Consider the following 19481-nt stretch of genomic DNA (forward strand, 5'->3'; position numbering starts at 1 on the left):
AAAAAAATAAAAACAGCGGTTTAGCTTAGCCATGCAAGTTAGCACTGATTTAGCTTTGCAACATACGGTTATACACGCACAAACAACAGTTAGCACTTGTTTAGCTGTCTTGCTTCATTTTGCTTTGCTCTGCTAAGCCTTGTCATGTTTAGTTAAGTATTTAACACATGCTTTACGCTTTTATTGGGACAAAGGAGGCCCAACCGAGGTTTTTAGAGCAACTTTGTCAGAGGAGCTGACGACATCCAAAGCGCAGTGTGAAGGACTTAGCATGTGAAGAAAGTGGCTTACTGAAATCGTGCAATGGTCTAATGTTGTGGCCAGTAAAGCTGATCTCTTTGAATCGGCCAGGGTTCAAAACCCATTGGTAGTTTTTCAAGGCGCTGCTCAAAGAAGGCTTCACAGCCATCCCGGCGAGACTCCAAAACTCTTACTTTCTTTTTAATATATAAGGCCCTACGAAAATGCATACAAATACGTCAGTACCACTGCTGTCAATACTACTAATATGATATAAGTGTCAGTTCATTTGCACAATTTTTAGCTGACTCTTTTGGTGGACACTCCCTGCATACACCCACTCATGAGCAAAGAAAGGCTTCCGCCTTGAAAATTAGGTATGGTGACATCGGCGAATGTCCTTTTCATCAAGAAATACTCTTATCAAGGTACCAAAACATGCAAGCCTCAAGGCGTCACTGGACTCTGGCTGGTCCGAAGCAAACCCAGATCTGCACTTTTCCTATGAGCTCCCCTTGGGTAGCCCTCTACCAGACACGGTGACAACACAGCACTCACTTGACACAGTAACGCTCCCGGAACATGATGTGGTTCCGGTACGTCCTGTTGACGTCCAGGTCAATCTGCCGGATGTCCGGGGACCACTTGCGAGCACGTTCCCGCATTTCCTGCACACACAAAAAAAAGTACCGGGCTTACAAAGAGCTGCCTTGGGCCAACATGCTCAGCTCTAGTGTTCTGTGCTCCCGTGAAAAGCTCACGAGGGAGAAACAGCTGCACAAGCATCGCGGAGTGCAAGCATTCCAACAAAAAAAAAGCTGTGGCTTCTGTTACTGCTTGCAGCGTAGACACACGTAAGGAGCAAGGTGAAGTACTAATGAAATTACATGGTGTGCAAATGCTACTGTATTCCACGAGAGATGTGCATCTTCTGATGTGAGTACCAAAACACAAAGAAAGGCTCCCTTACACAGCTAGGAACAGTCCACACAATCTCCGCTGTTCCTGCTTTTTCTCTTGTGTGCAAATTATTCTGCAAGATTTGCTGAATCTGAGCTGGTTAGTACATTGCTTGTGTGGTGCCAGGTCAGGCATAAACGGAAACACATGGAAGACGAAGGACGATGCTTGGTGTTGCTAATGACGACAAGCATTAGCAACACGACCCACGTGCTTGCATTTAGGCCCGAACTGATGCTACGCAAGCACATTACTTTGTCAGTGCAAAAAAAAAATCTAGAGTGCTCCAGTGTTGCCTCAAAGATGGTCGCCTGATCTGTGCATGCCCCCTGGAGGACTCACCAGGTACTTGCCCTCCTGCTCGGCCTTGACCCGAGCCACGTCCAGTAGCCGGAGCCACACCTCCGCCCGGACTGCGTTGGGGATACCTTTGTAGACCCGCCGCCGCAACTGCACCACACAAGTTAGGAGGCAGATGAGAAAAAAAAGATTAGTTGTGGTTTAGCTCTGGTTAACCCTAGTTGAATTGCGAAAGCGACGGCGGAAGCTTCTTTTGCCTGCTACATTATTCCCCTATCACACCCTATCAGTGTAACGTGCTACACTATTGGGGACACTTAAGGTCATCTTTTTAGGGTATGACGTGAGAGTGTAAGCTACCAGCCCACAAATAAAGTCACGCTTCAACCAAGCCGTATAAACGTGCCAGAGTGTCGTAGGGGTAACGAGAATGCAAACGATTCTAGCAGGCTGATTCTGATATCAACCCTCCCATATGAAAGGAGCGACCCAAGTGGGCAGCTCCTGCCTGTGGCATAAGGCTAACATGAATTCAAATGTCATGGCAGGCTTATCAAGGAGGTCGAGGAGCAGGGGGGTCCACGGGTCACGGACCACGTGACAAGCGGTTAGGCCTGGCGTAGTATATTGCATTCGCAATAAAATTTGTTGTGGTTTAGCTCTGGTTAACCCAAGTTGAATTGCGAAAGCAACGGCGGAAGCTTCTTTTGTCTGCTACATTATTCCCCTATCAAGCCCTATCAGTGTAAGGTGCTACACTATTGGGGACGCTTAAGCTCATCTTTTTAGGGTATGATGCGAGAGCGTAAGCTAACAACCCACATATAAAGTCTCTCTTCAACCAAGCCGTATGGACGTGCCTGCGTGTCGTACGGGTAAAGATAATGCAAACGGTACTTGCAGGCTGATTCTGATATTACCCTCCCATATGAAAGGAGTGACCAGAGTTGGCAGCTCCTGCCCATGACATAGGTGTAACGTGAATTCAAATGTCATGGCAGGCTAATTTTTTTTATGAGGGGACCGTAGCTACGCCTCTTCACGGTGTAGCTGCGGCCGCCCGAGGTCTCGCTTTGGCTGTTGGATTGTTTCTTTCACAACAAAACAGCTCCATGCATGGACTGCCCCAATGTTCTCAGACGACCCGAGGCTCTCTAGGCACTACACCACTATGAAACACACACCTCTCAAGAGAAACACCTGTCTTTCCCTTCTAAACAGTTGGCTTGCAAGGTAGCATCCCACAGTTTCTCATCCTGTGGCTCAGGAAATGAACCCGGAACAGGCGGCATGCATGGTAAAGTGGCTCTCCTGTCCATGGTATCTGAGCCAAGGCTGGCAGGGACACTGAGGCAAGACAAAAGTTGGCCCGCACAGACAGGCTACCGCATTCTCCTAACAAAGAGCATACTTCTGCTGAAAAGAAAACTTTCCAAAAGCTAAACAAGCTGAAAAAGAAAGATTTTTTCAAAAGAAATATAGGTGCCACCACCACTGTCTGTTTCTTAAGCAGACAGCAATGACTTAATTGGTCAAGGCGACTAGTCTTATGCGTGCCAATCCTCGCAGGTTGCCTGCATAGTCATTTGTATGCAAACAGTGGTCACGGAGTGCTTTTCAGTCTTAATGTTGCACTTATGAACTAAACAGTAGGAAAATGTTCTATATTAAAATCTGACTTTTTACGGTAAAGAACACGTCTGAAAGAAAAGAAAATGACATTAAAATTTGATAAAATCCTGATGACGTCAGCACGGTTGATATGAACCTCCAGTCGATGCGAATAAAATTCCCCGGCCAGAGTAAGTGTTGGGTATAACACGTTGAATTTCTAATGTTCCATGCACTCTCCATGTATGAAACAAACGTGCAAGATGTCACTGCACCTTCAAGCGCCAAGAACAGCCCATACATAAGCGACCCCACAATCACTAGTTCACTAGTCACGTGGTGTGCATGGTGAGAAGTCAGCAGTGGAGTTAATAGTAACCATGCATGCTAGTTGATGTAGATCATAAAAATAGCCCCAGCAAACAAACACGGGATCACCAAGACCATCTAGTGCTGTCCTGCACAGTTGTTTTGCAGAGTCTGCGTTAATTTGTCCGCTAGGTACACATCGCTAGCACCTTGATAGCCGGGCGCGCAGTACGCACCGTGAGTACTGTGCTGTGGCTGTAAACAAATCCTGTCAGCCATGACTGGACCTGCATGAATGCACTTCCCATACTTATGCACACGGATTTTGTCCATTTCGAGCGATATAAAATTTCGGATGACACAAATTTCTTTCGCGACACTGTGAGATCCGCAGTACTACAGAGACTACAAATGTTAATGGTAGTGTTCTTATTGTAACTAATTGGATGGATGGCAGATGCAGGAAGCAACACGAGACTGAATTACCAAGGTCATGCAGCATAGAGCATGTGTTTTGTGCAGCCAATGCTACCAGTAGCTCCATCAGTCGAGTGCTCTCCCGAAGGTTCCTCCACAAGGATTAGGCCATGGCTGAGCAAGCCTTGAAACAACCCTTCACCGACATTCATGTGTGCTCATGCAAAAGATGGCAGCGAAAGAGAGACTCGTACCTTGGTGGTGTACTTGGTGCTCTTTGTGCGTTCCTGGAGAGGCGTTTTTAGTCGGTTAGCAGAGAAAAGCAGAGAGAAGAGAGAGACAGAGGCACGGCAACAATGCATAAGTTAAACAGTGCAGGAAGCAAAAAAAGCCAAACTGTTTTGTGCTCCACACTTCCCACATGAAAAAGAGTTGCATAATCAGAGCAGACAGGTGCTGAAGAGAACAGGAGTTAGCAGCTGTTTGCACGCAAACATTACAGTAATGCTTTCATGCATGCACACACACACACAAACAAAAAAAAAACAAACTTCCCAGTCTTGAGATGTCAGCTCTGCCAAGGGCTACAAGATTACAGCTACATAATCTTTATACCTGCAAACCATCTGACAGCACATAACTTCAAGTAGAAGTCCTGCCTCAACCGTGCCTCAACCGTCAACACAAGCTCCCACTGTTATCAGTCAGGTCTTTGGGCAGCCCTTTAGGCTGTGTTTAATGATATCAGCATGTGAGCCCTCACAGGGGCCATCAGCAACACTGGTTTATCCCACAGGCTGGTGGACACCTGCTTCACTGCCAAGGTTTTCATGGCTCCCCTTTGCTGCCTGCCATCTGCACATCCTAAATGGAGCTTGTGCAGTGATATTTGTCACAGCCATAGCCACCACAGCGCGAGGCTCTTTAAGGGACGCTGGCCAATATTGAGTGATTACTGTACTTCCTACGACATATAGGCTAACCTTATCAGAAATGGATGTTTCATATGCTAGAAAAGGGCAACAAATTAAACAGAGGTACATCTGCCACCAACTGTTTTCACAGGAAATCTGTTACGAGGTCAAAGCTATTCTTTAGTTGTGGCTCTCTGGCAACACCCCACTCTCTCACACGATCATGAAATTGTTTTCTTCCTTGAGTGCCAAGAGTGGTGGAATTGCATTTCTGAATCCAGTTATTTCAGGAGCGAATGTGTCTTTTGCTGTTGCACACACACCACAGCAAATCTAAAGAAAGAGCCAAGCAGTCGACTTTTTTTGACAAAGAATCAGGCCTGAATAGAGCTGTCAAAAAATAATTGCTTACAGTGGCAGCATCCCAACCACAACAGATGCAAATATCTGGGATCTAGCCAAAATGTCATCCTGATCTACTACCCTTCTGGGCCAGAAATTTATGCTGAGTATGCTTTATATACAATGATGCTGCAGGAAACATCATGATTCTTCACAGCCTGTCTCATTTGAGACGAGCCAAATGTGGCTAAACTGTGAATGACCTATGGCAGAATAGCGAGCTCCAATTTTAGAAACTGGAGTTTAAATTTGAAAAGGCTGGGGATTTTTCGTGGCGTCCCATCTAGCCGATCCCAGAGCAACAGAGCACAGGCACAAAAACAACTACTGGGCACCAAAATTCCCTCGATGTCCTGTGGATATCTGGAGGATGTCCAACAGTGCTGCAATAACCATTGAGTTGGCAGGTGCATAGTTGGCCCCATCTAGCACAGAAACGCCACGCTGCACATCAAATTACATTCTTCAACTACCTTTACCGCTTGCCACTGACTAAGGCTCTCCACCCACCGCATGAATATGGATTTAGTGCATAGTTTCTTCTGGTGTCAGCCCACATGCACACTGCTTGTGCTAAAAGAAATGTTTCAGGTGAGTGAAGAGGGGACTTGCCTTCTCGTTGGGGTAGTACTTGTCCCAGCTCTCAAGCATCTTGCGCCACTTGTTGAGGCGCACATTCTCCTGGTCACGCACCTGGGTTGAAGAGAGAGAACCGCCCATTGTGAGTCCACGTGTTCCGTAACAATCACCAGGCTCCGAGTTATTCTAATGATGGACACCTTTGCCTCATTTTAACAAACTATAACCCCATGACTGCAGTGTCATTTCTACACGTACCAATGAAGCACTGAGAACCGTTCTGGCTTACGGTGGATAGCAGCTCCCACAGAATGCAGTTTGTGCGAGTCTCCAGCCAACAATGGTAAAACACAAGTCCTGAAAGAATACGGTTTGACTTCACGTTCAAGCAATAGAGGCACCTCAAGAGAAAGTGTATATCTTACCCTCGCATCAAGATGCTGAAACAACCTCCACTTGTTGTCATCTGGCAATATTTCAACTAGTAACTGTGATGTTATCAAATACAATTTGTGTCTGTTAACAACTTGGCACAAGCCTGCCAATCATTTTTTTTTTGTGCTTCAGTATTTCCCCAACTACATGTTCTTTTTAGGGTGCCATTGGTTATTTCAATGCAAAAAAATATTCATTCACAAAGCCTATCCAAGAATTCAGTTTTTCAACACAAAACACCAAGAGACATGCAAATCGAGCACTTTGTAGATAAAACCTCAATCGTCAGCATTGTAATTTTTAAAACATTTAAATTTTTATATATTAAATTATTTATAGGAAGGGAAAGGAGCGGTAACTGTTTCACTTGTTTTCTGTGGACACCGCAACCGCGCCATAAGGGAAGGGAGGAAGGCGGGAGTGAAAGTGGAAAGAGAAAAAGAGGAGGCGTAGTGGAGGGCTACGGAATAATTTCGACCACCTGGGGATCTTTAAGGTGCGCTGACATCGCACAGAAGAAGCTACGATAATGCTGTTACTGAGGAACAAAACCTGTCTGCACAATGATGGAAGGTGTGACATACAGCTCACTACTTTAAGGAAAATTAGTTACTGGCTTTAGTACTTGGCATGAAAATGCACCATATTTGCAATGTGAAGGATGACAAATTTGTCTGAAACAAATTCAATACTAGACGCAGCACATTTTGAGGGTACAGGATGACTGTGCAGGCAATTCTGTAAATAAAGCCTTAAAGGGTTTACAATGGCCACATTACAAGCTGGTTCCTCTAACGCCTTGCTTATCCACGAGAGCTGGCTTCATTTCCTACCCTTCCACGCACATCTGCGCTTTAAAAAGAAAGAGGCAAGACTGTCCAATCAGCCGGCATGGACGCAGTCAGCTGGAGAAGACAAGTTCCACTCACCTTTGCCTCGTGGACCGTGTATTTATCTGGCAACCGTTCGTTGCTGCAAACAAGGTGAAGAGAAAACATCAGCACCACAGGAGCATCACAGCAAATGCTCGCGATAAACTCACAAACCTGTCTTCTTCAAAAAGTCATTTCACAGACAAAAAACGAAAATGTCACAGTAAATGACGAGCTTCTGCATGTCTTCGTCATACAGTTATATTTGTACCTTTCTGATCCACAGCATACTGCAGAACCAAGTGTGAACAAGTGCAATGAGAGAAAATGAAACAGAATGCAACAGTCCCAACTAAACGCAGCTAGCTGGCTTAGAAAAGAATGACGCACATTGCTATAGCCACTGCAGGTGTTGAGAATCTATACTTGAACCTCCACTTCTCTGCAGAGTGAACCCTGATATCCATTAGCAACGGTACTCATTGGATGACTACGCAAACAGCAATTGCATCTCTAATTCACTGTGGTCCCATGCTGTCAACAACTACAAACTAATTTTCTGCTAGCGAATCAGGCAATGCCACAGTTGCATTTTCTAGTTCAGTGATGATGCAAAAGCCTAATGACGATTTCCACTGGTCGATCGGAGCCAGGCGCCTGAACCGACCTAAAGCGCTACAGAGCGAATCAGCCTTGGTCGAAGTAATGCTGAGCCGGTTTTCGAAAATTGTAACCGCATCCCAGCGCCAACATTTTTGCGGTTGATAAATAGGCAGGAGTGCGGCCCTCAACAACTTGCTTTCGCACTATTTTAACGCTACAGAAGTTTTTTGATAAACGCACTTCGACATTTCGCGCAAAAAAACGGTGATGCCCAGTGTCTTCTGCCAATGTCACTGAACCGGCCAAAAACAGCCAAAACAGTCCAGCAGCGTCCGCAAGCGACCGCATCAGCGACTAGGACTTCTGGCGAGATCAGACTCCGATCGGCAGATCGAGCTAGACGTCCTGAGCTGCTTCAAACGACCAGCGGAATACGCGCAACCTATCTAGGTCGACCAGTGGAATTCGAAATCTTCATCCCGGAGCAAGAAAACGTGCTCCGGAGCGCCCAGTGGAAATTGCCTTAAGTTTCTCAGTACTAACAAGGCTTGTAGCAGCTGCACCAAGCCAAACCAGACATGTGGAAAGACTAACAAAGAAGTGAAAATAATCAAGTCTCCTTTCCTTACCAAGGTTCTGTCATCATGCAGGGTGAATGCCTCTCCCATATTACTCCAACTAACCAAGTCCTGTGCTAGCTGCATCCACTTGACCCTTCGGAACTTTTAACCTCATCTGCCAACTTTCTGCCACCCCATACTACGCTTTCTTTTTCCATCGCTATCCTCTCTATGCACTACATGTCTTGCCTATGCCCATTTCTTTTCGATTTCCACTAGACTGTCATTAACTCGAGTTATTTCTCTGACCCACTCTGCACGCTTCCTCTTAACGTTACACCTACAGTTTCTCGTTCCATACCTCTCTGTGTTGTCCTCGGCTTAACTAAAACCCTCTTTGTTAGCCTCCACGTTTCAGCCCCGTAGGTCAGTACAGGCAAAATGCACCTGCTATATACTGTCCTCTTGAGCAACACCAGTAAGACGTTATAGCCATAATCTGCGAGTACTTGCCAAATGCACTCCATCCTAATCTTATTCGCCTCGTTATTTCCCTTTTATGGTCCGAAAGTGCGGTTACTTGCTATCCTCAGTGTAGATATTCGCCTACCACTTCCAGTGTTCTGCTATCTACTGTAAACTGCTGTTCTTTCCCGACACTGTCGAACATTATTTTAGTCTTTTGCACATTAATTTTTATGCCTATCTTTCTGATTTTCCTGTTTAGGTCCTCAATCTTCTTTGGAATTCAACCCCTGAGTTACTTAGCAAGGCAATGCCATCAGCAAATTGTAGATTAATGGGATATAATCCATCAACCCTTATCCCTAAGTGTTTTCTTTCTAAGTCCCAGAACACTTCCTCTAAGCAAGCTATGAATACTACTGGGGAGATCCGTGTCCCCATGCCTAACACATTTCCTTATGAAAACTTTATTACTTTCTTTATGTAGAGCTATGGTTGCTAATCCTAGTAGCCAATCGGATCCAACCGCGGACAGTGACGTCAGTCCAAGTTCAATGACTCCCTGGCGGTGGCTGCGCCAGCGACGGGAGCATCGCTGGTGTAACATGAGCAGCCCCTTCTCCTTTTGCTTGTTCTCTGCAACTCCTCTCCCAGCAAGACGACGACGCAAGAAAAGCACGTCATCATCATCATCACCACCAGCCTGACTATACCCACTGCAGGGCGAAGGCCTCTCCCACATTTCTCCACTTAACTCGGTTCTGTGCTAGCTGCATCCACTTGACCCCTGAAAACTTCTTAACCTCATCCGCCCACCTAACTTTCTGCAGCCCCCTGCTACGCTTTCCATCCCTTGGAATCCAGTTTGTTACCCTAAGCGACCATCGATTATCCTCTCTTCACACTACATGTCTGCCCATGTCCATTTCTTCTTCTTAATTTCCGCTATAATGTCGGTAACTTGAGTTATTTCTCTGACCCACTCTGCACGCTTCCTATCTCTTAATGTTACCCCTACCGTTTTTCATTCCATAGCCCTCTGAGTTGCCCTCAACTTAAGTAGAACCCTCTTGGTTAGCCTCCACGTTTCAGCCCTATAGGTGAGCACAGGTAAGATGCAACTGTTGTATACTTTCCTCTTGAGCGATACCGGTAAGCTGCTAGTCATAACCTGCGAGTGCTTGCCAAATGCGCTCCATCTGAATCTTTTCTTCTTGTTATTTCCTTTTCATGGTCCGGATCTGCGGTTACTGCCTGTCTTAAGTAGACATATTCGCTTACTACTTCCACTACTTCGATACCTAATGAAAACTGCTGTTCCTTCCCGAGGCTGTTGAACACTACCTTAGTCTTCTGCATTCCTGCTTTCCCTTATTCTCTGGTGTCACATGACTACCCCTTCTTGCTCCGCTCCCTCTGCATTCCACAACAAATGCTGCGGGAAAATGCGCGCAGTGTGAGTGCCATTCTGAGGAGCTGCGACGCAGCGGTGCCATGAACGCTACGCTGCTGCGGGGAGTTTCCCGCTAGAGTGAGCCGGGCTTAATGCAGCCACTCTGCCACAGTCAGCAGCTGCACAAATATGTTCGGAACCAGCCCTGACGACTAGGAGAGAATGAGGGGTTCCCAGAAATGAGGAGAAGGGGGTGGAGCAGAGAGGCAGCACTCACTGGATGAAGCCATACTTGTCGGTGACGTGATACAGCTCGAACTTAGGGTCCTCCCAGGGGTCAATCTGGGCCACATTGTCCTTGTCCCGGCCGCGGTCGTAGCGCGCAACAATGGCCGCCCGCTCCTCCGCAGCCCGCTCCAGAAGCTCCTCTTCCGTCAGGTTGCCACTACCTGCATGAACACACCACCACCACTGTGACAACAGATCTTACGCCGTCAGTTGGAAAACTGCACAGTGCAAAGTGGGCCAAAACGATAGTCGATAGTCGATCTGGCATGAGCGGATCACAAAGCGACCCCAGCGGCCTCCTCTCCGGCTATGGTAGATGGGTGAGGTGGAAATTTTAAAATATTACTTTCTCTTTTCAGCAACGTAATGTAAAATAAAACTGCGCGTGCATTTTTTTAAACACACCTTTGTACGCATGAAACGCCAGCGTGTATGCAGGTGTATCTCAAGCAGGCAGGTAGCAGACGACCCGCTTGAACCACGTCTACAGCCCCCTTGCTTCAGACGCGTCAAGAGACGTGGTGGCTTTTACATGTGTAGTGTGTTTAGAAATGCAAACACAATTTTATTTTTCGTTGCATTGCTGAAAGAAGAGGGTTAGTAGTACTTTAAAATTTCCACCTGTGCATTAGCTCTATGGCCTCACCCGTCAACCGGAGCGGGGGAGAGTGGCACTGCGGTTGCTTTGCGATCAACTCACGCTGGATCGGCGATTGTTTGGGCCCATTTCACAATGCGGCGCGCCAGCACAGTTTTCCAACTGTCTCTAAGAATGTTGGTCTACACTTACTCTGCATCATCCGAATTTCTACCTAGGCCTTTCTTCCTACTTAGGACACAAGGGCACTCACCCCAAGCCTGCCCCATGGGCACGTCAGGATGCTGTTATTATACAGTAATCTCTGTTTCAGTTACTAGACTATGCAATATCCAATGCATCATAAAAAGATGTTACCATCAACACACCGGCAACTTTAAAGGCCCATTGGCAACAGCTTCATCCGGTTTCTGTTCCCAGTTAAAAAGTTGATTACATAAATCCCCCTTACAGAACGCAACAGATTTACTGCCGGGAAAAACTTTTGCATCCCCTGGTAGGGATCCATGACATTAAGGACAAAAATGATTCTTTGATGATTGTTTGGAAGTGAATGGCAGCACAGCCCGGCATCAGGGATCCATGGGAACAAAATTGGTATTGATGTTCCCCAGTCTCTTTGTGAACAAAGCTAATGGTATGGTGACATCCGTACATATTTCTGCCTCTTCTACTGCAAAAAAATGTCATTTTAAGTGAGAGTAGCCTCTTTTGTTATTAGAAGATCCCTGTCTATCAATACAGAATGACGTTATTTTGCCCCCAGTGTTCAATTAATGATGGTTTGGTTTAGTTTGGTATTGTGGAGTTGAACATCTCGAAGCAATCAGGCTATGAGAGATGCTGTAGTGGAGGGCTCTGGAAATTTCGACCACCCGGGGTTCTTTATTGTGCATTGACCCACAGTACATGACTTACTTTTCACTTCCATCGAAAAGCAGATGCCATGGCCAGTATTCGATCCCGCATCCTATGGCACAGCAGTTGAGCACCCTAACCACCGCACCACCGCAGTGGAGCTGTTCAATTCACGACTTTTAACAGACATGCCTTTTAAGTGTCATTACACTGAGTGTACTAGTTTCATAAAAGTTTGGTTTGGTTTGTGGGGTGCCAGAAGTATAGCGTTAATATGCAGATACAGTTCAGGCAGTTCGCGAATTTGTGCCACTAGTACTCTGTGGCGGCTTCCATAATAAATCTGAGTTTAGGCCTTGTTATGCAGGCTTCCATAGCATCTATTTATTTTTGTTTTATTTAAGAAATACTGCAGGCATATTACATGCCCAAGCAGGAGAGGTCGTTTACGTCAGATGTCATGTAGTTCAAAAACAATAAAACAAAGAATTTTACACAGCGATGAACTGATAACACAAACAATACAATGCACAGTAGAACATATGGCCCTTCAATTGGGAGGCGATAAAAACGGCGAGTCAATCGGTGGGACAAGTCTGCGATTGTTCGTGGAAAAAACTAAAATTTGTACATATTAGTTTGGGCAAATATAGGTGATAAGGCAAGACAGTGCTTATGGCGAGAGGGTCTGGAGGAATCTTTTTTCAGGTAGGTTTAAGGTTTAATGCCAAGTGTGGAAAAATATAACGATTGAAGGAAGGCTAGACAGGCTTTCTTTCTCCTTTCATTTAGCGGATCAAGGCCGGCGAGAAGAATAGATTAAAAATCGATTAAAAGTAAAACTTTTGTATCGATTTGTATCGATTAAAAATAAAACTGGCTACTGAGCCATGTTTTTGGGTGTCATTTGATGCATAAGTGTCCCATGCCACACAGGCATATTCAAGTGTGGGTCTGATATATGCTTTGCATGCCTTAAGTTTTAATGGGCTTGGACACTCACCCATTCGATGTTTTAAAAAACCCAGTTTTTTACATGCTGTAGAGCATATACTGTCAATGTGCTTTGTCCATTTTAGTCTGGAAGTAATCGTTACGCCTAAGTATTTATATTCATTTACCTGCCTGACTAGGTTTCTGTTTATGTAATACTGAAGTTCAAGTTTATTCATTCTATTTGTAATGTTAAGTACAACAGTTTTCTCAATGTTAATGGCCATTGCCCATTCGCTGCACCACTGTTCCAAAAATTGCAAATTTTCGTTTAGAGATATTTGATCATTAAGAGATTTAATATTTTTTTTAAATTACACAGTCATCGGCAAATAATCTAATCAAAAGTGTTGGTTCCAGTGCTTCGACCAGATGTTTTATATAAAGATTCAACAGTATAGGCCCTAAAACCGGACCTTGGGGAACGCCAGGAAGGAGATCGAATAAACAAGAGTTAACACCATCAACAGTAACGAACTGTTTGCGCTTTGCGAGATAAGAAGATATCCAATGTACAATTTCACTAGGCACACCAATCATTTGCATTTTAGTGATCAGCTTATTATTATGCGTGGTGTGAATTCTGGTGTGAATTCATCATTCGACTGAATGCAAAACACTGAAAAGCTGCAAGCATCCGTAACCGCACAGACACATTTCAGAAAAAAATTCACAGCGAAAATAAAAGAGCCCGCTGTCCTCGACCACCTCCCATAGAAGCCGCTGCTCTCTGGCCATAATATGTGAGATTGACAAATTCACATCGCACCACTCCCTATGGAGTCCAATGCTGAGAATCCCACATCTTGGGCTATTCATGTCCTTTCGAGAGATGACCCCCCCAAAAGGCTGTCACCTCCTGCTTGCTCAGCTGCACCCACACTGGTGAGTGCAGGCTGGCCACACTCTCCACCTGAACTTGGTTCACACGACTGTCACATTAACAGGGTCTAAAAGAATGACCATAAGCATGCTACCTTCATTGCACAGATAAGGGAAAGGTGGCCCTATCAGACTTCATTGTGACTTCTTCAGGTACAGCATGAGTATGCTGCGAGGGGGTTCAGCGTCCCAAAGTCATACAGGGGCTATGCAAGACAACTCCCCCGACTGATTCCAACTACCCCACAGCGTTTTTTATTAATAAGCGTTTTCCACGTGTACTTTTCCTTGATTGAAATGTGACCATTGCAGCTGGGATTCCAGCCCCTGCCCCTATGCTTATCAGCCGAATGCAGTGGCGGAAAGATGCCCCCTATGAAGATGAAGGCCAGTACGCTTGTGGCAAATGTTGGCAGTTTCATAGTTTCATGCTTGGCTTCAGCGCTTGATGCATGTGTGTGCTATCTCATGTTCAACAAAGAAGGGGGCAGACATTTCCTGCTGCAACGCAGAGTACATTAAAGAAGAGGGGGTTGCTACGCACTCATGGCTTATCGGACGGTGCCGTGGAAGGGGGCAGCCCGAGGGGGGCGTCCGCACATGCCGTCACCCACGCAGCAGCTCCCCCGCCAGGAAGAACACATGGGACGCAGCTGCAGTGGTCGCCTCCTGTGCCTCCAGCCTGGCTGCTGCTGCTCCTCTGACACCTGGCAATGGACGCACGGAGAAAGGCGGAGGTCAGCCAAACGCAACAAACGTGGGCACTCTACAACCTCACAGGTAGATCACCCACATAGTGAGCCTTTCAGGAGTGAGTTTTGTGAGTACATGCTTAAAGTTCATACCAGGGGTCCTCACTAGCTCCAAACTGACATTCCTCATGTAGCCCCACTTTTTATTTATTTTTTTAAATGCAGGGCACAGAGTTCATCCCTTTCGGAGGTCTATCTACTGATATTGTTATTTCAAGTTTATTCTGTGCGGACAGGGAGTATACATAACTCTGCCAAATATTTTGTTTGTTTTGTACCTCTGTTTCCACTTCGCAAAGCTATAAATTTTCTCTTTCAGCTCAAATACATCTCAGCTGAATGTTCGGTGCTCACCTTGTCTTTTCTTGTTTCCATCTTAATGCTGTTTGGCTCTCTGACATGACACTGTCTGCTGGAATGGCACCATGTCACCAACAGAAAATGTCAGTGCCAGGACCTACCTCCACAAAACTGACCACGCGAAATGTTTGGTTTGTGGCATAGAAGGACCAGACCAACACCACTGCTTGGTATATTTTATCAGGCCTGCTCAGTCAGGCAGCAATAAGACTGTGCGCAGCGAGAGTTCCATCTTGCCTGGCACCAAACCTAACCTGTGCTGCTCGCGCATCGAGCGTGAACTAGCACTTGTTGTTGCCTTTGCCCAGACCATCGCTGCACGCAGAAGGACGCTAGAGGCTTTAGACCCCAGTCCAAGAACCGGTCTGATTAAACAGGAAGGAGACTTGACTCTGATGCAAACTCTGCCTTTGCTGGTGGTGGTGATGATTCAAGGCTCTGTTTAAATTTACTGTGTGGCTTGGGCAGGAGAATGCTACATGCGAAGAGAGAACAGCGAGACACAGCCTCATCTAAGTTTACCTGGTTTTTGCAACTTGATACCAAGATGGGCAGTGCTAAGATGGCCCTACACAGCCAAGAGGCAGCCTCCTTGCCGAGGCAATGAAAGTTCACACAAAGAGACGTTTAAGAATGCTAGCTGCCTTGTGACAAATGTTTGCTTCAAACAAGCAAGTGCTAAATGATGCGAAATCACACATTTTCAGGCCAATATGCTATCACTGGAAAGCAGCATTCACAATATCAATTTTTTTATCAAACTAGAACAGCAGTAGTGGTGTGCCAGTAATGTAGACGAGCTAAATCCTATGTTTCCAGATGCCACTTGTCATTTAGACTTGAAATAAATACCCATCTCTTTAAAACAGATATTATATAAAGGATGTGAGGAGTGCAATTTGTTATTTCTCCAGAGCAAAACAATTGCAAATTTTTTACAGGAATATACAAGCTTTTGTCAGAAGTGTTCTAGTTGTCAGCGATCTATTATTGAAATGGCAGGATTTGTTATACGTTTTTTACCACAGGGACCGTGAAATCACTTACGTTCAGAAAGTCACATAGCACAAGAAATTTTCAAGAAGACGACATACTAATTACTGGTTCCAAACACTCTAGACATAAATGGTGGAAGACAAGATAAGCTACGTGTAACTGTGAGAAACATCTACTGCCATTGCTGGTCTCCCACTTGTAAAGCAACCTATTTGTGAAAAGCATCCTTTTCACAAATAGGGTGTAGCAAATTATGCTAGAAGCAGCACCCTCTGAATAGAAAGCCAAAAGTATGTTATCGACCCAGCACAGGAACAAAGTGTTCTTCATGCACTCTGTGGGCACAGTGCAGCATTTAAACAAAGCAACAATTTGAAAACGTAAGCTCCTTCTCTGCATAACAAGCAAGCCCCTTAATCTTTCTGGGAGCAGCCCTATAAACCTGAGCTTCACTCTGTCTCATTAGTCTCCAGAAAAAAATCTACTTTATAAGGACCTATTTGAAGTCTACAAGCTAAGTAATGAACAACAGACAGAGTGCGATAAAAACATACGACCGGTTGTACAATATGTCTAACATCACCACTGAAACATTTGAAACCTATGCCTACGAAAGTGCATGAAAAACCAATGGTGTCCCACCTTTCCCAAGTCAAGGACTGATGATACAGGTGTGAATAAAAACAATGCATACCTCCCTTCATAGGCAGTGTTATCAGCTATGAATTATCATTCTTGAGATAACACGATAAGACACATTCTTGAGGGTACAAAACAGGCAGCTGCATACAGTCAAATGGCCGAGATATAAAAGACAATGTCAAAGAGGTGTTCCCATTGTTGAAAGGCACTATGCCTTCTCAGATAAGTAAAGACAGCACTGATAGCAGCTTTCCTCTTTTGCTGAAAAGGGGCTGCACATGTACATGTAAGTGTCCAAGATGCCTGTATCCTTTAGCCATCAAGTGAATCAGAATTCTCACTTATGAAATCCTTTATGGTTTTACCTGGATGACAGCAGAGTGCACCCATGACTACAAGCACAGCATAAAATGTCCACACTGGTGAACAGAAAGCTGGGCTTGTTGGTTGTATCAGAATTAGACATACTTTTAAAGCGCTAACTACAGGGACAAAGAAGAGGTGAGTATGGCGTATTGTCAAGGCGCACGCTCTGATTACTACCGAGTACAGCCAAAGCAGACACTCTGAACCTATAATGCCTACACAGCATGGCATCACAATGCTTACATATAATAATCTCGTGCTAGCTCATAGCATTTTGCAGGATGCGACCCCAAAAGCTAGTGTATACGACTCCTCAGAACTAATATTCCAACCATGCTCAGGGAACACTCGGGAAGTTGGAGAACATTTTATTAAAGCCCTGCGGAGATGCCGCGACCACGGTGGTTGTTACCAAACGTGCAAGCTAAGTTTTTTTTTTTTTTTTTTTTTTTTTTTTTCCCGTCACGAACGGAAATACAAACAGGAGCCAAGATTCCTGTCAGGTGTCGACCATCGTAGTTATTAACGGGCCGAGGCTGGCTGCCTTTTCACTGCAGTGCGCGGAACTGCCTGCAGGCATATGCCGTGGCGCAATACGAATGCGAGCACCATACACATAGACCGGTAGCGGGGCACGGCGGAATGTGCCTCAAATGAGTACGCTACGGGGAGCGGCCGATAGCGACGACGATACGCGCCCGGAGCCGACAGGGCCCGCATGTGGGCCACCTCGTCGACAGAACGTCAGTATATATCAACTCCATCGCCCGACGGCTTTCGAGACAAAATAAGGGCGCGACCTCGATCGTAGCTAGACGGCTGCTCGCAACGATGTGGCGCACGTTGATAAAACGACTAATGGAACGATAACGCGCTTTTTAGCTCGGCGAAGAACGCGATCGAAATTGCCCGCTGCGAACCTGCACGTGAGCGAGCCACGAAACGACTCGAAAACGTGATCGATGCATCAACCACGCACACCATTGCACAGAGGATGACCTCACGGGGAAGACAGTGGGAGGGCAGACGCGCGACAACAGGTCATTTAGCCCGAATGGCCTAGCAGAAATGTCGCCGGGCACTTCGCCAAGGTTTTACTACCGCCTGCACTGACACTGCACTGCATGCTACGGCTGACTGGCAGCAGAGAGATGGGGGAGAGGACGGAAGAGTGCCGCTGCTACTCTAGCGGCGCGGGCGCGACAAGTTGCCGAGTTTCGCTTTCCGCTACGTGGTGACACGCGAGTACACAAGCGGGTGGGCGTTGTAGAGGGTGCAAGTCAGTTACTGTTTTATTCCTTGGAAACCGTGTACATGCGGACGGGTTTGCTCACTACCGGCGCCCCGAAGAATGGCACACGAACTGCACAGAAGTCGGAAGAATGTTGCGCGAAAAGACGGCTGGAGAAAACAATTCAAAACCGAGCGTGCTATCCGTATGTGTTCCAGGAAGCGTAAACGTTGGGAGCCTAGATGTCGCCTAGCCGTTCACGTAGCTGGCCAAAGCAAAGGCGCGCCTAAAGCTGCACATTTAATTTTTCGAGCTTGGACACTCCCAAGCTTCAGTGCGGCATATTCGTAATTAAAATGATAATTAATGCACAAATCCTCGCGTCGGCGTTGAACTGCATGGAGGCACCGCAAATCATCACAGGGCATGCCATCCGCGTTTACGCTCTGCGTTGAACTGTTTGCATCCAGAGGCGAATGACCCGCGACTATTGGAGTTTGTCACGAACTTTACGTCCTGCACTTCATGCAGCTGCTTCAGTCTGATTTCCCATTACAGACTTCTGGCAGCAAAACGGTTTATACCCACATAAAGTTACGTACAGTTTAGGACATTCAGCGCAGTGATGCCGGGATAGTATTGTCACGACTATTAGTTAATAAGCAAGTACTACTAACTAGCTTTTGCACAGCCCTTCGGAGTTATGTGCATTTCTTTATTTATTGTATACGACCAACATGTGCAAATTGCTATATGCGTGATATCGTGCAAGGAAGCTTGCAGTTTCTTCGTTATATGCCAGATGGCCTCAGTTTTGAAACAAATAAGTGATCAAGGACACCGCGCTTGCTCAGAACCAGTGATTCTATGCCACCAATCCACGGGGTGCTTCTGGCCTGCCGCCGGTAGCCCCGCCACTGCATGTCGCAATTGCGCGGCCAGAAAACTCGCACTCAGCTGAGCCAAAACCTCGGTCTTGAATTAGGTATTGAATAAGGCGTGGCTCCATTGACGCGTACTGTGGCGGGGCTATCGGTCTGTGACCCAGCGTGCGCTGTGGAAAACGCGTGACGCCGCAATACAATGCGGTCGGAGGACTGAGTACGCCGCGCAAACGGGGTAAGCGGTAAAAACTGCGCTCTACGGGAGTTCGAAAGCTTGCACGAACGCTCCTGTACAGTGTGCAGCAGTCGACCGCGGAGCGGGCCGCGCAAGTAATGCCAAAGCGATGGTTTAATGCGTGATCGTGGGCTCTAACAGAGCAACCGCCGCGGTGGCTCAGTGGTCCAGACGCTCGGCTACTACTGAGCCGGAGTACCAGGTTTCGAACTCAACCGTGTCTGGGGAATCGAAACGCCCCCTGTGCGTGTAAACGCAGGTCCAAGATCCCTGGGTGGTTGATGGATGGATGGGAAAACATTTATTTCATCGGCTTTATGAGGTTCAGTTTGATTG

The 19481-nt window shown here is 46.2% G+C and overlaps 1 protein-coding gene across 3 annotated transcripts in view; it reads right to left on the bottom strand.

The window, feature by feature from the left end:
• Positions 1 to 19481, bottom strand: part of LOC146174618 (USP6 N-terminal-like protein) — a 96623-nt gene that overhangs the window by 35597 nt on the left and 41545 nt on the right. For 2 of the 3 annotated variants that reach the window (XM_084583782.1, XM_084583783.1), the window contains exons 2-7: positions 14224 to 14386; positions 10338 to 10509; positions 7097 to 7139; positions 5766 to 5846; positions 1543 to 1650; positions 799 to 908 (exon numbers count right to left, since the gene is read on the bottom strand). In XM_084583782.1, coding sequence (XP_084439908.1) covers positions 799 to 908; positions 1543 to 1650; positions 5766 to 5846; positions 7097 to 7139; positions 10338 to 10509; positions 14224 to 14227 — 518 coding nt within the window. In that variant the 5' untranslated portion in view covers positions 14228 to 14386. Of the gene's footprint in view, positions 1 to 798; positions 909 to 1542; positions 1651 to 4091; positions 4125 to 5765; positions 5847 to 7096; positions 7140 to 10337; positions 10510 to 14223; positions 14387 to 19481 lie in introns of all 3 variants that reach the window. The other variant, XM_084583784.1, reaches the window with a different exon arrangement.

This window comes from Amblyomma maculatum, chromosome 11, assembly GCF_055883805.1.
Source record: "Amblyomma maculatum isolate TAMU_Amacu chromosome 11, ASM5588380v1, whole genome shotgun sequence".
NCBI classification, from domain to species: Eukaryota; Metazoa; Arthropoda; class Arachnida; order Ixodida; family Ixodidae; genus Amblyomma; species Amblyomma maculatum.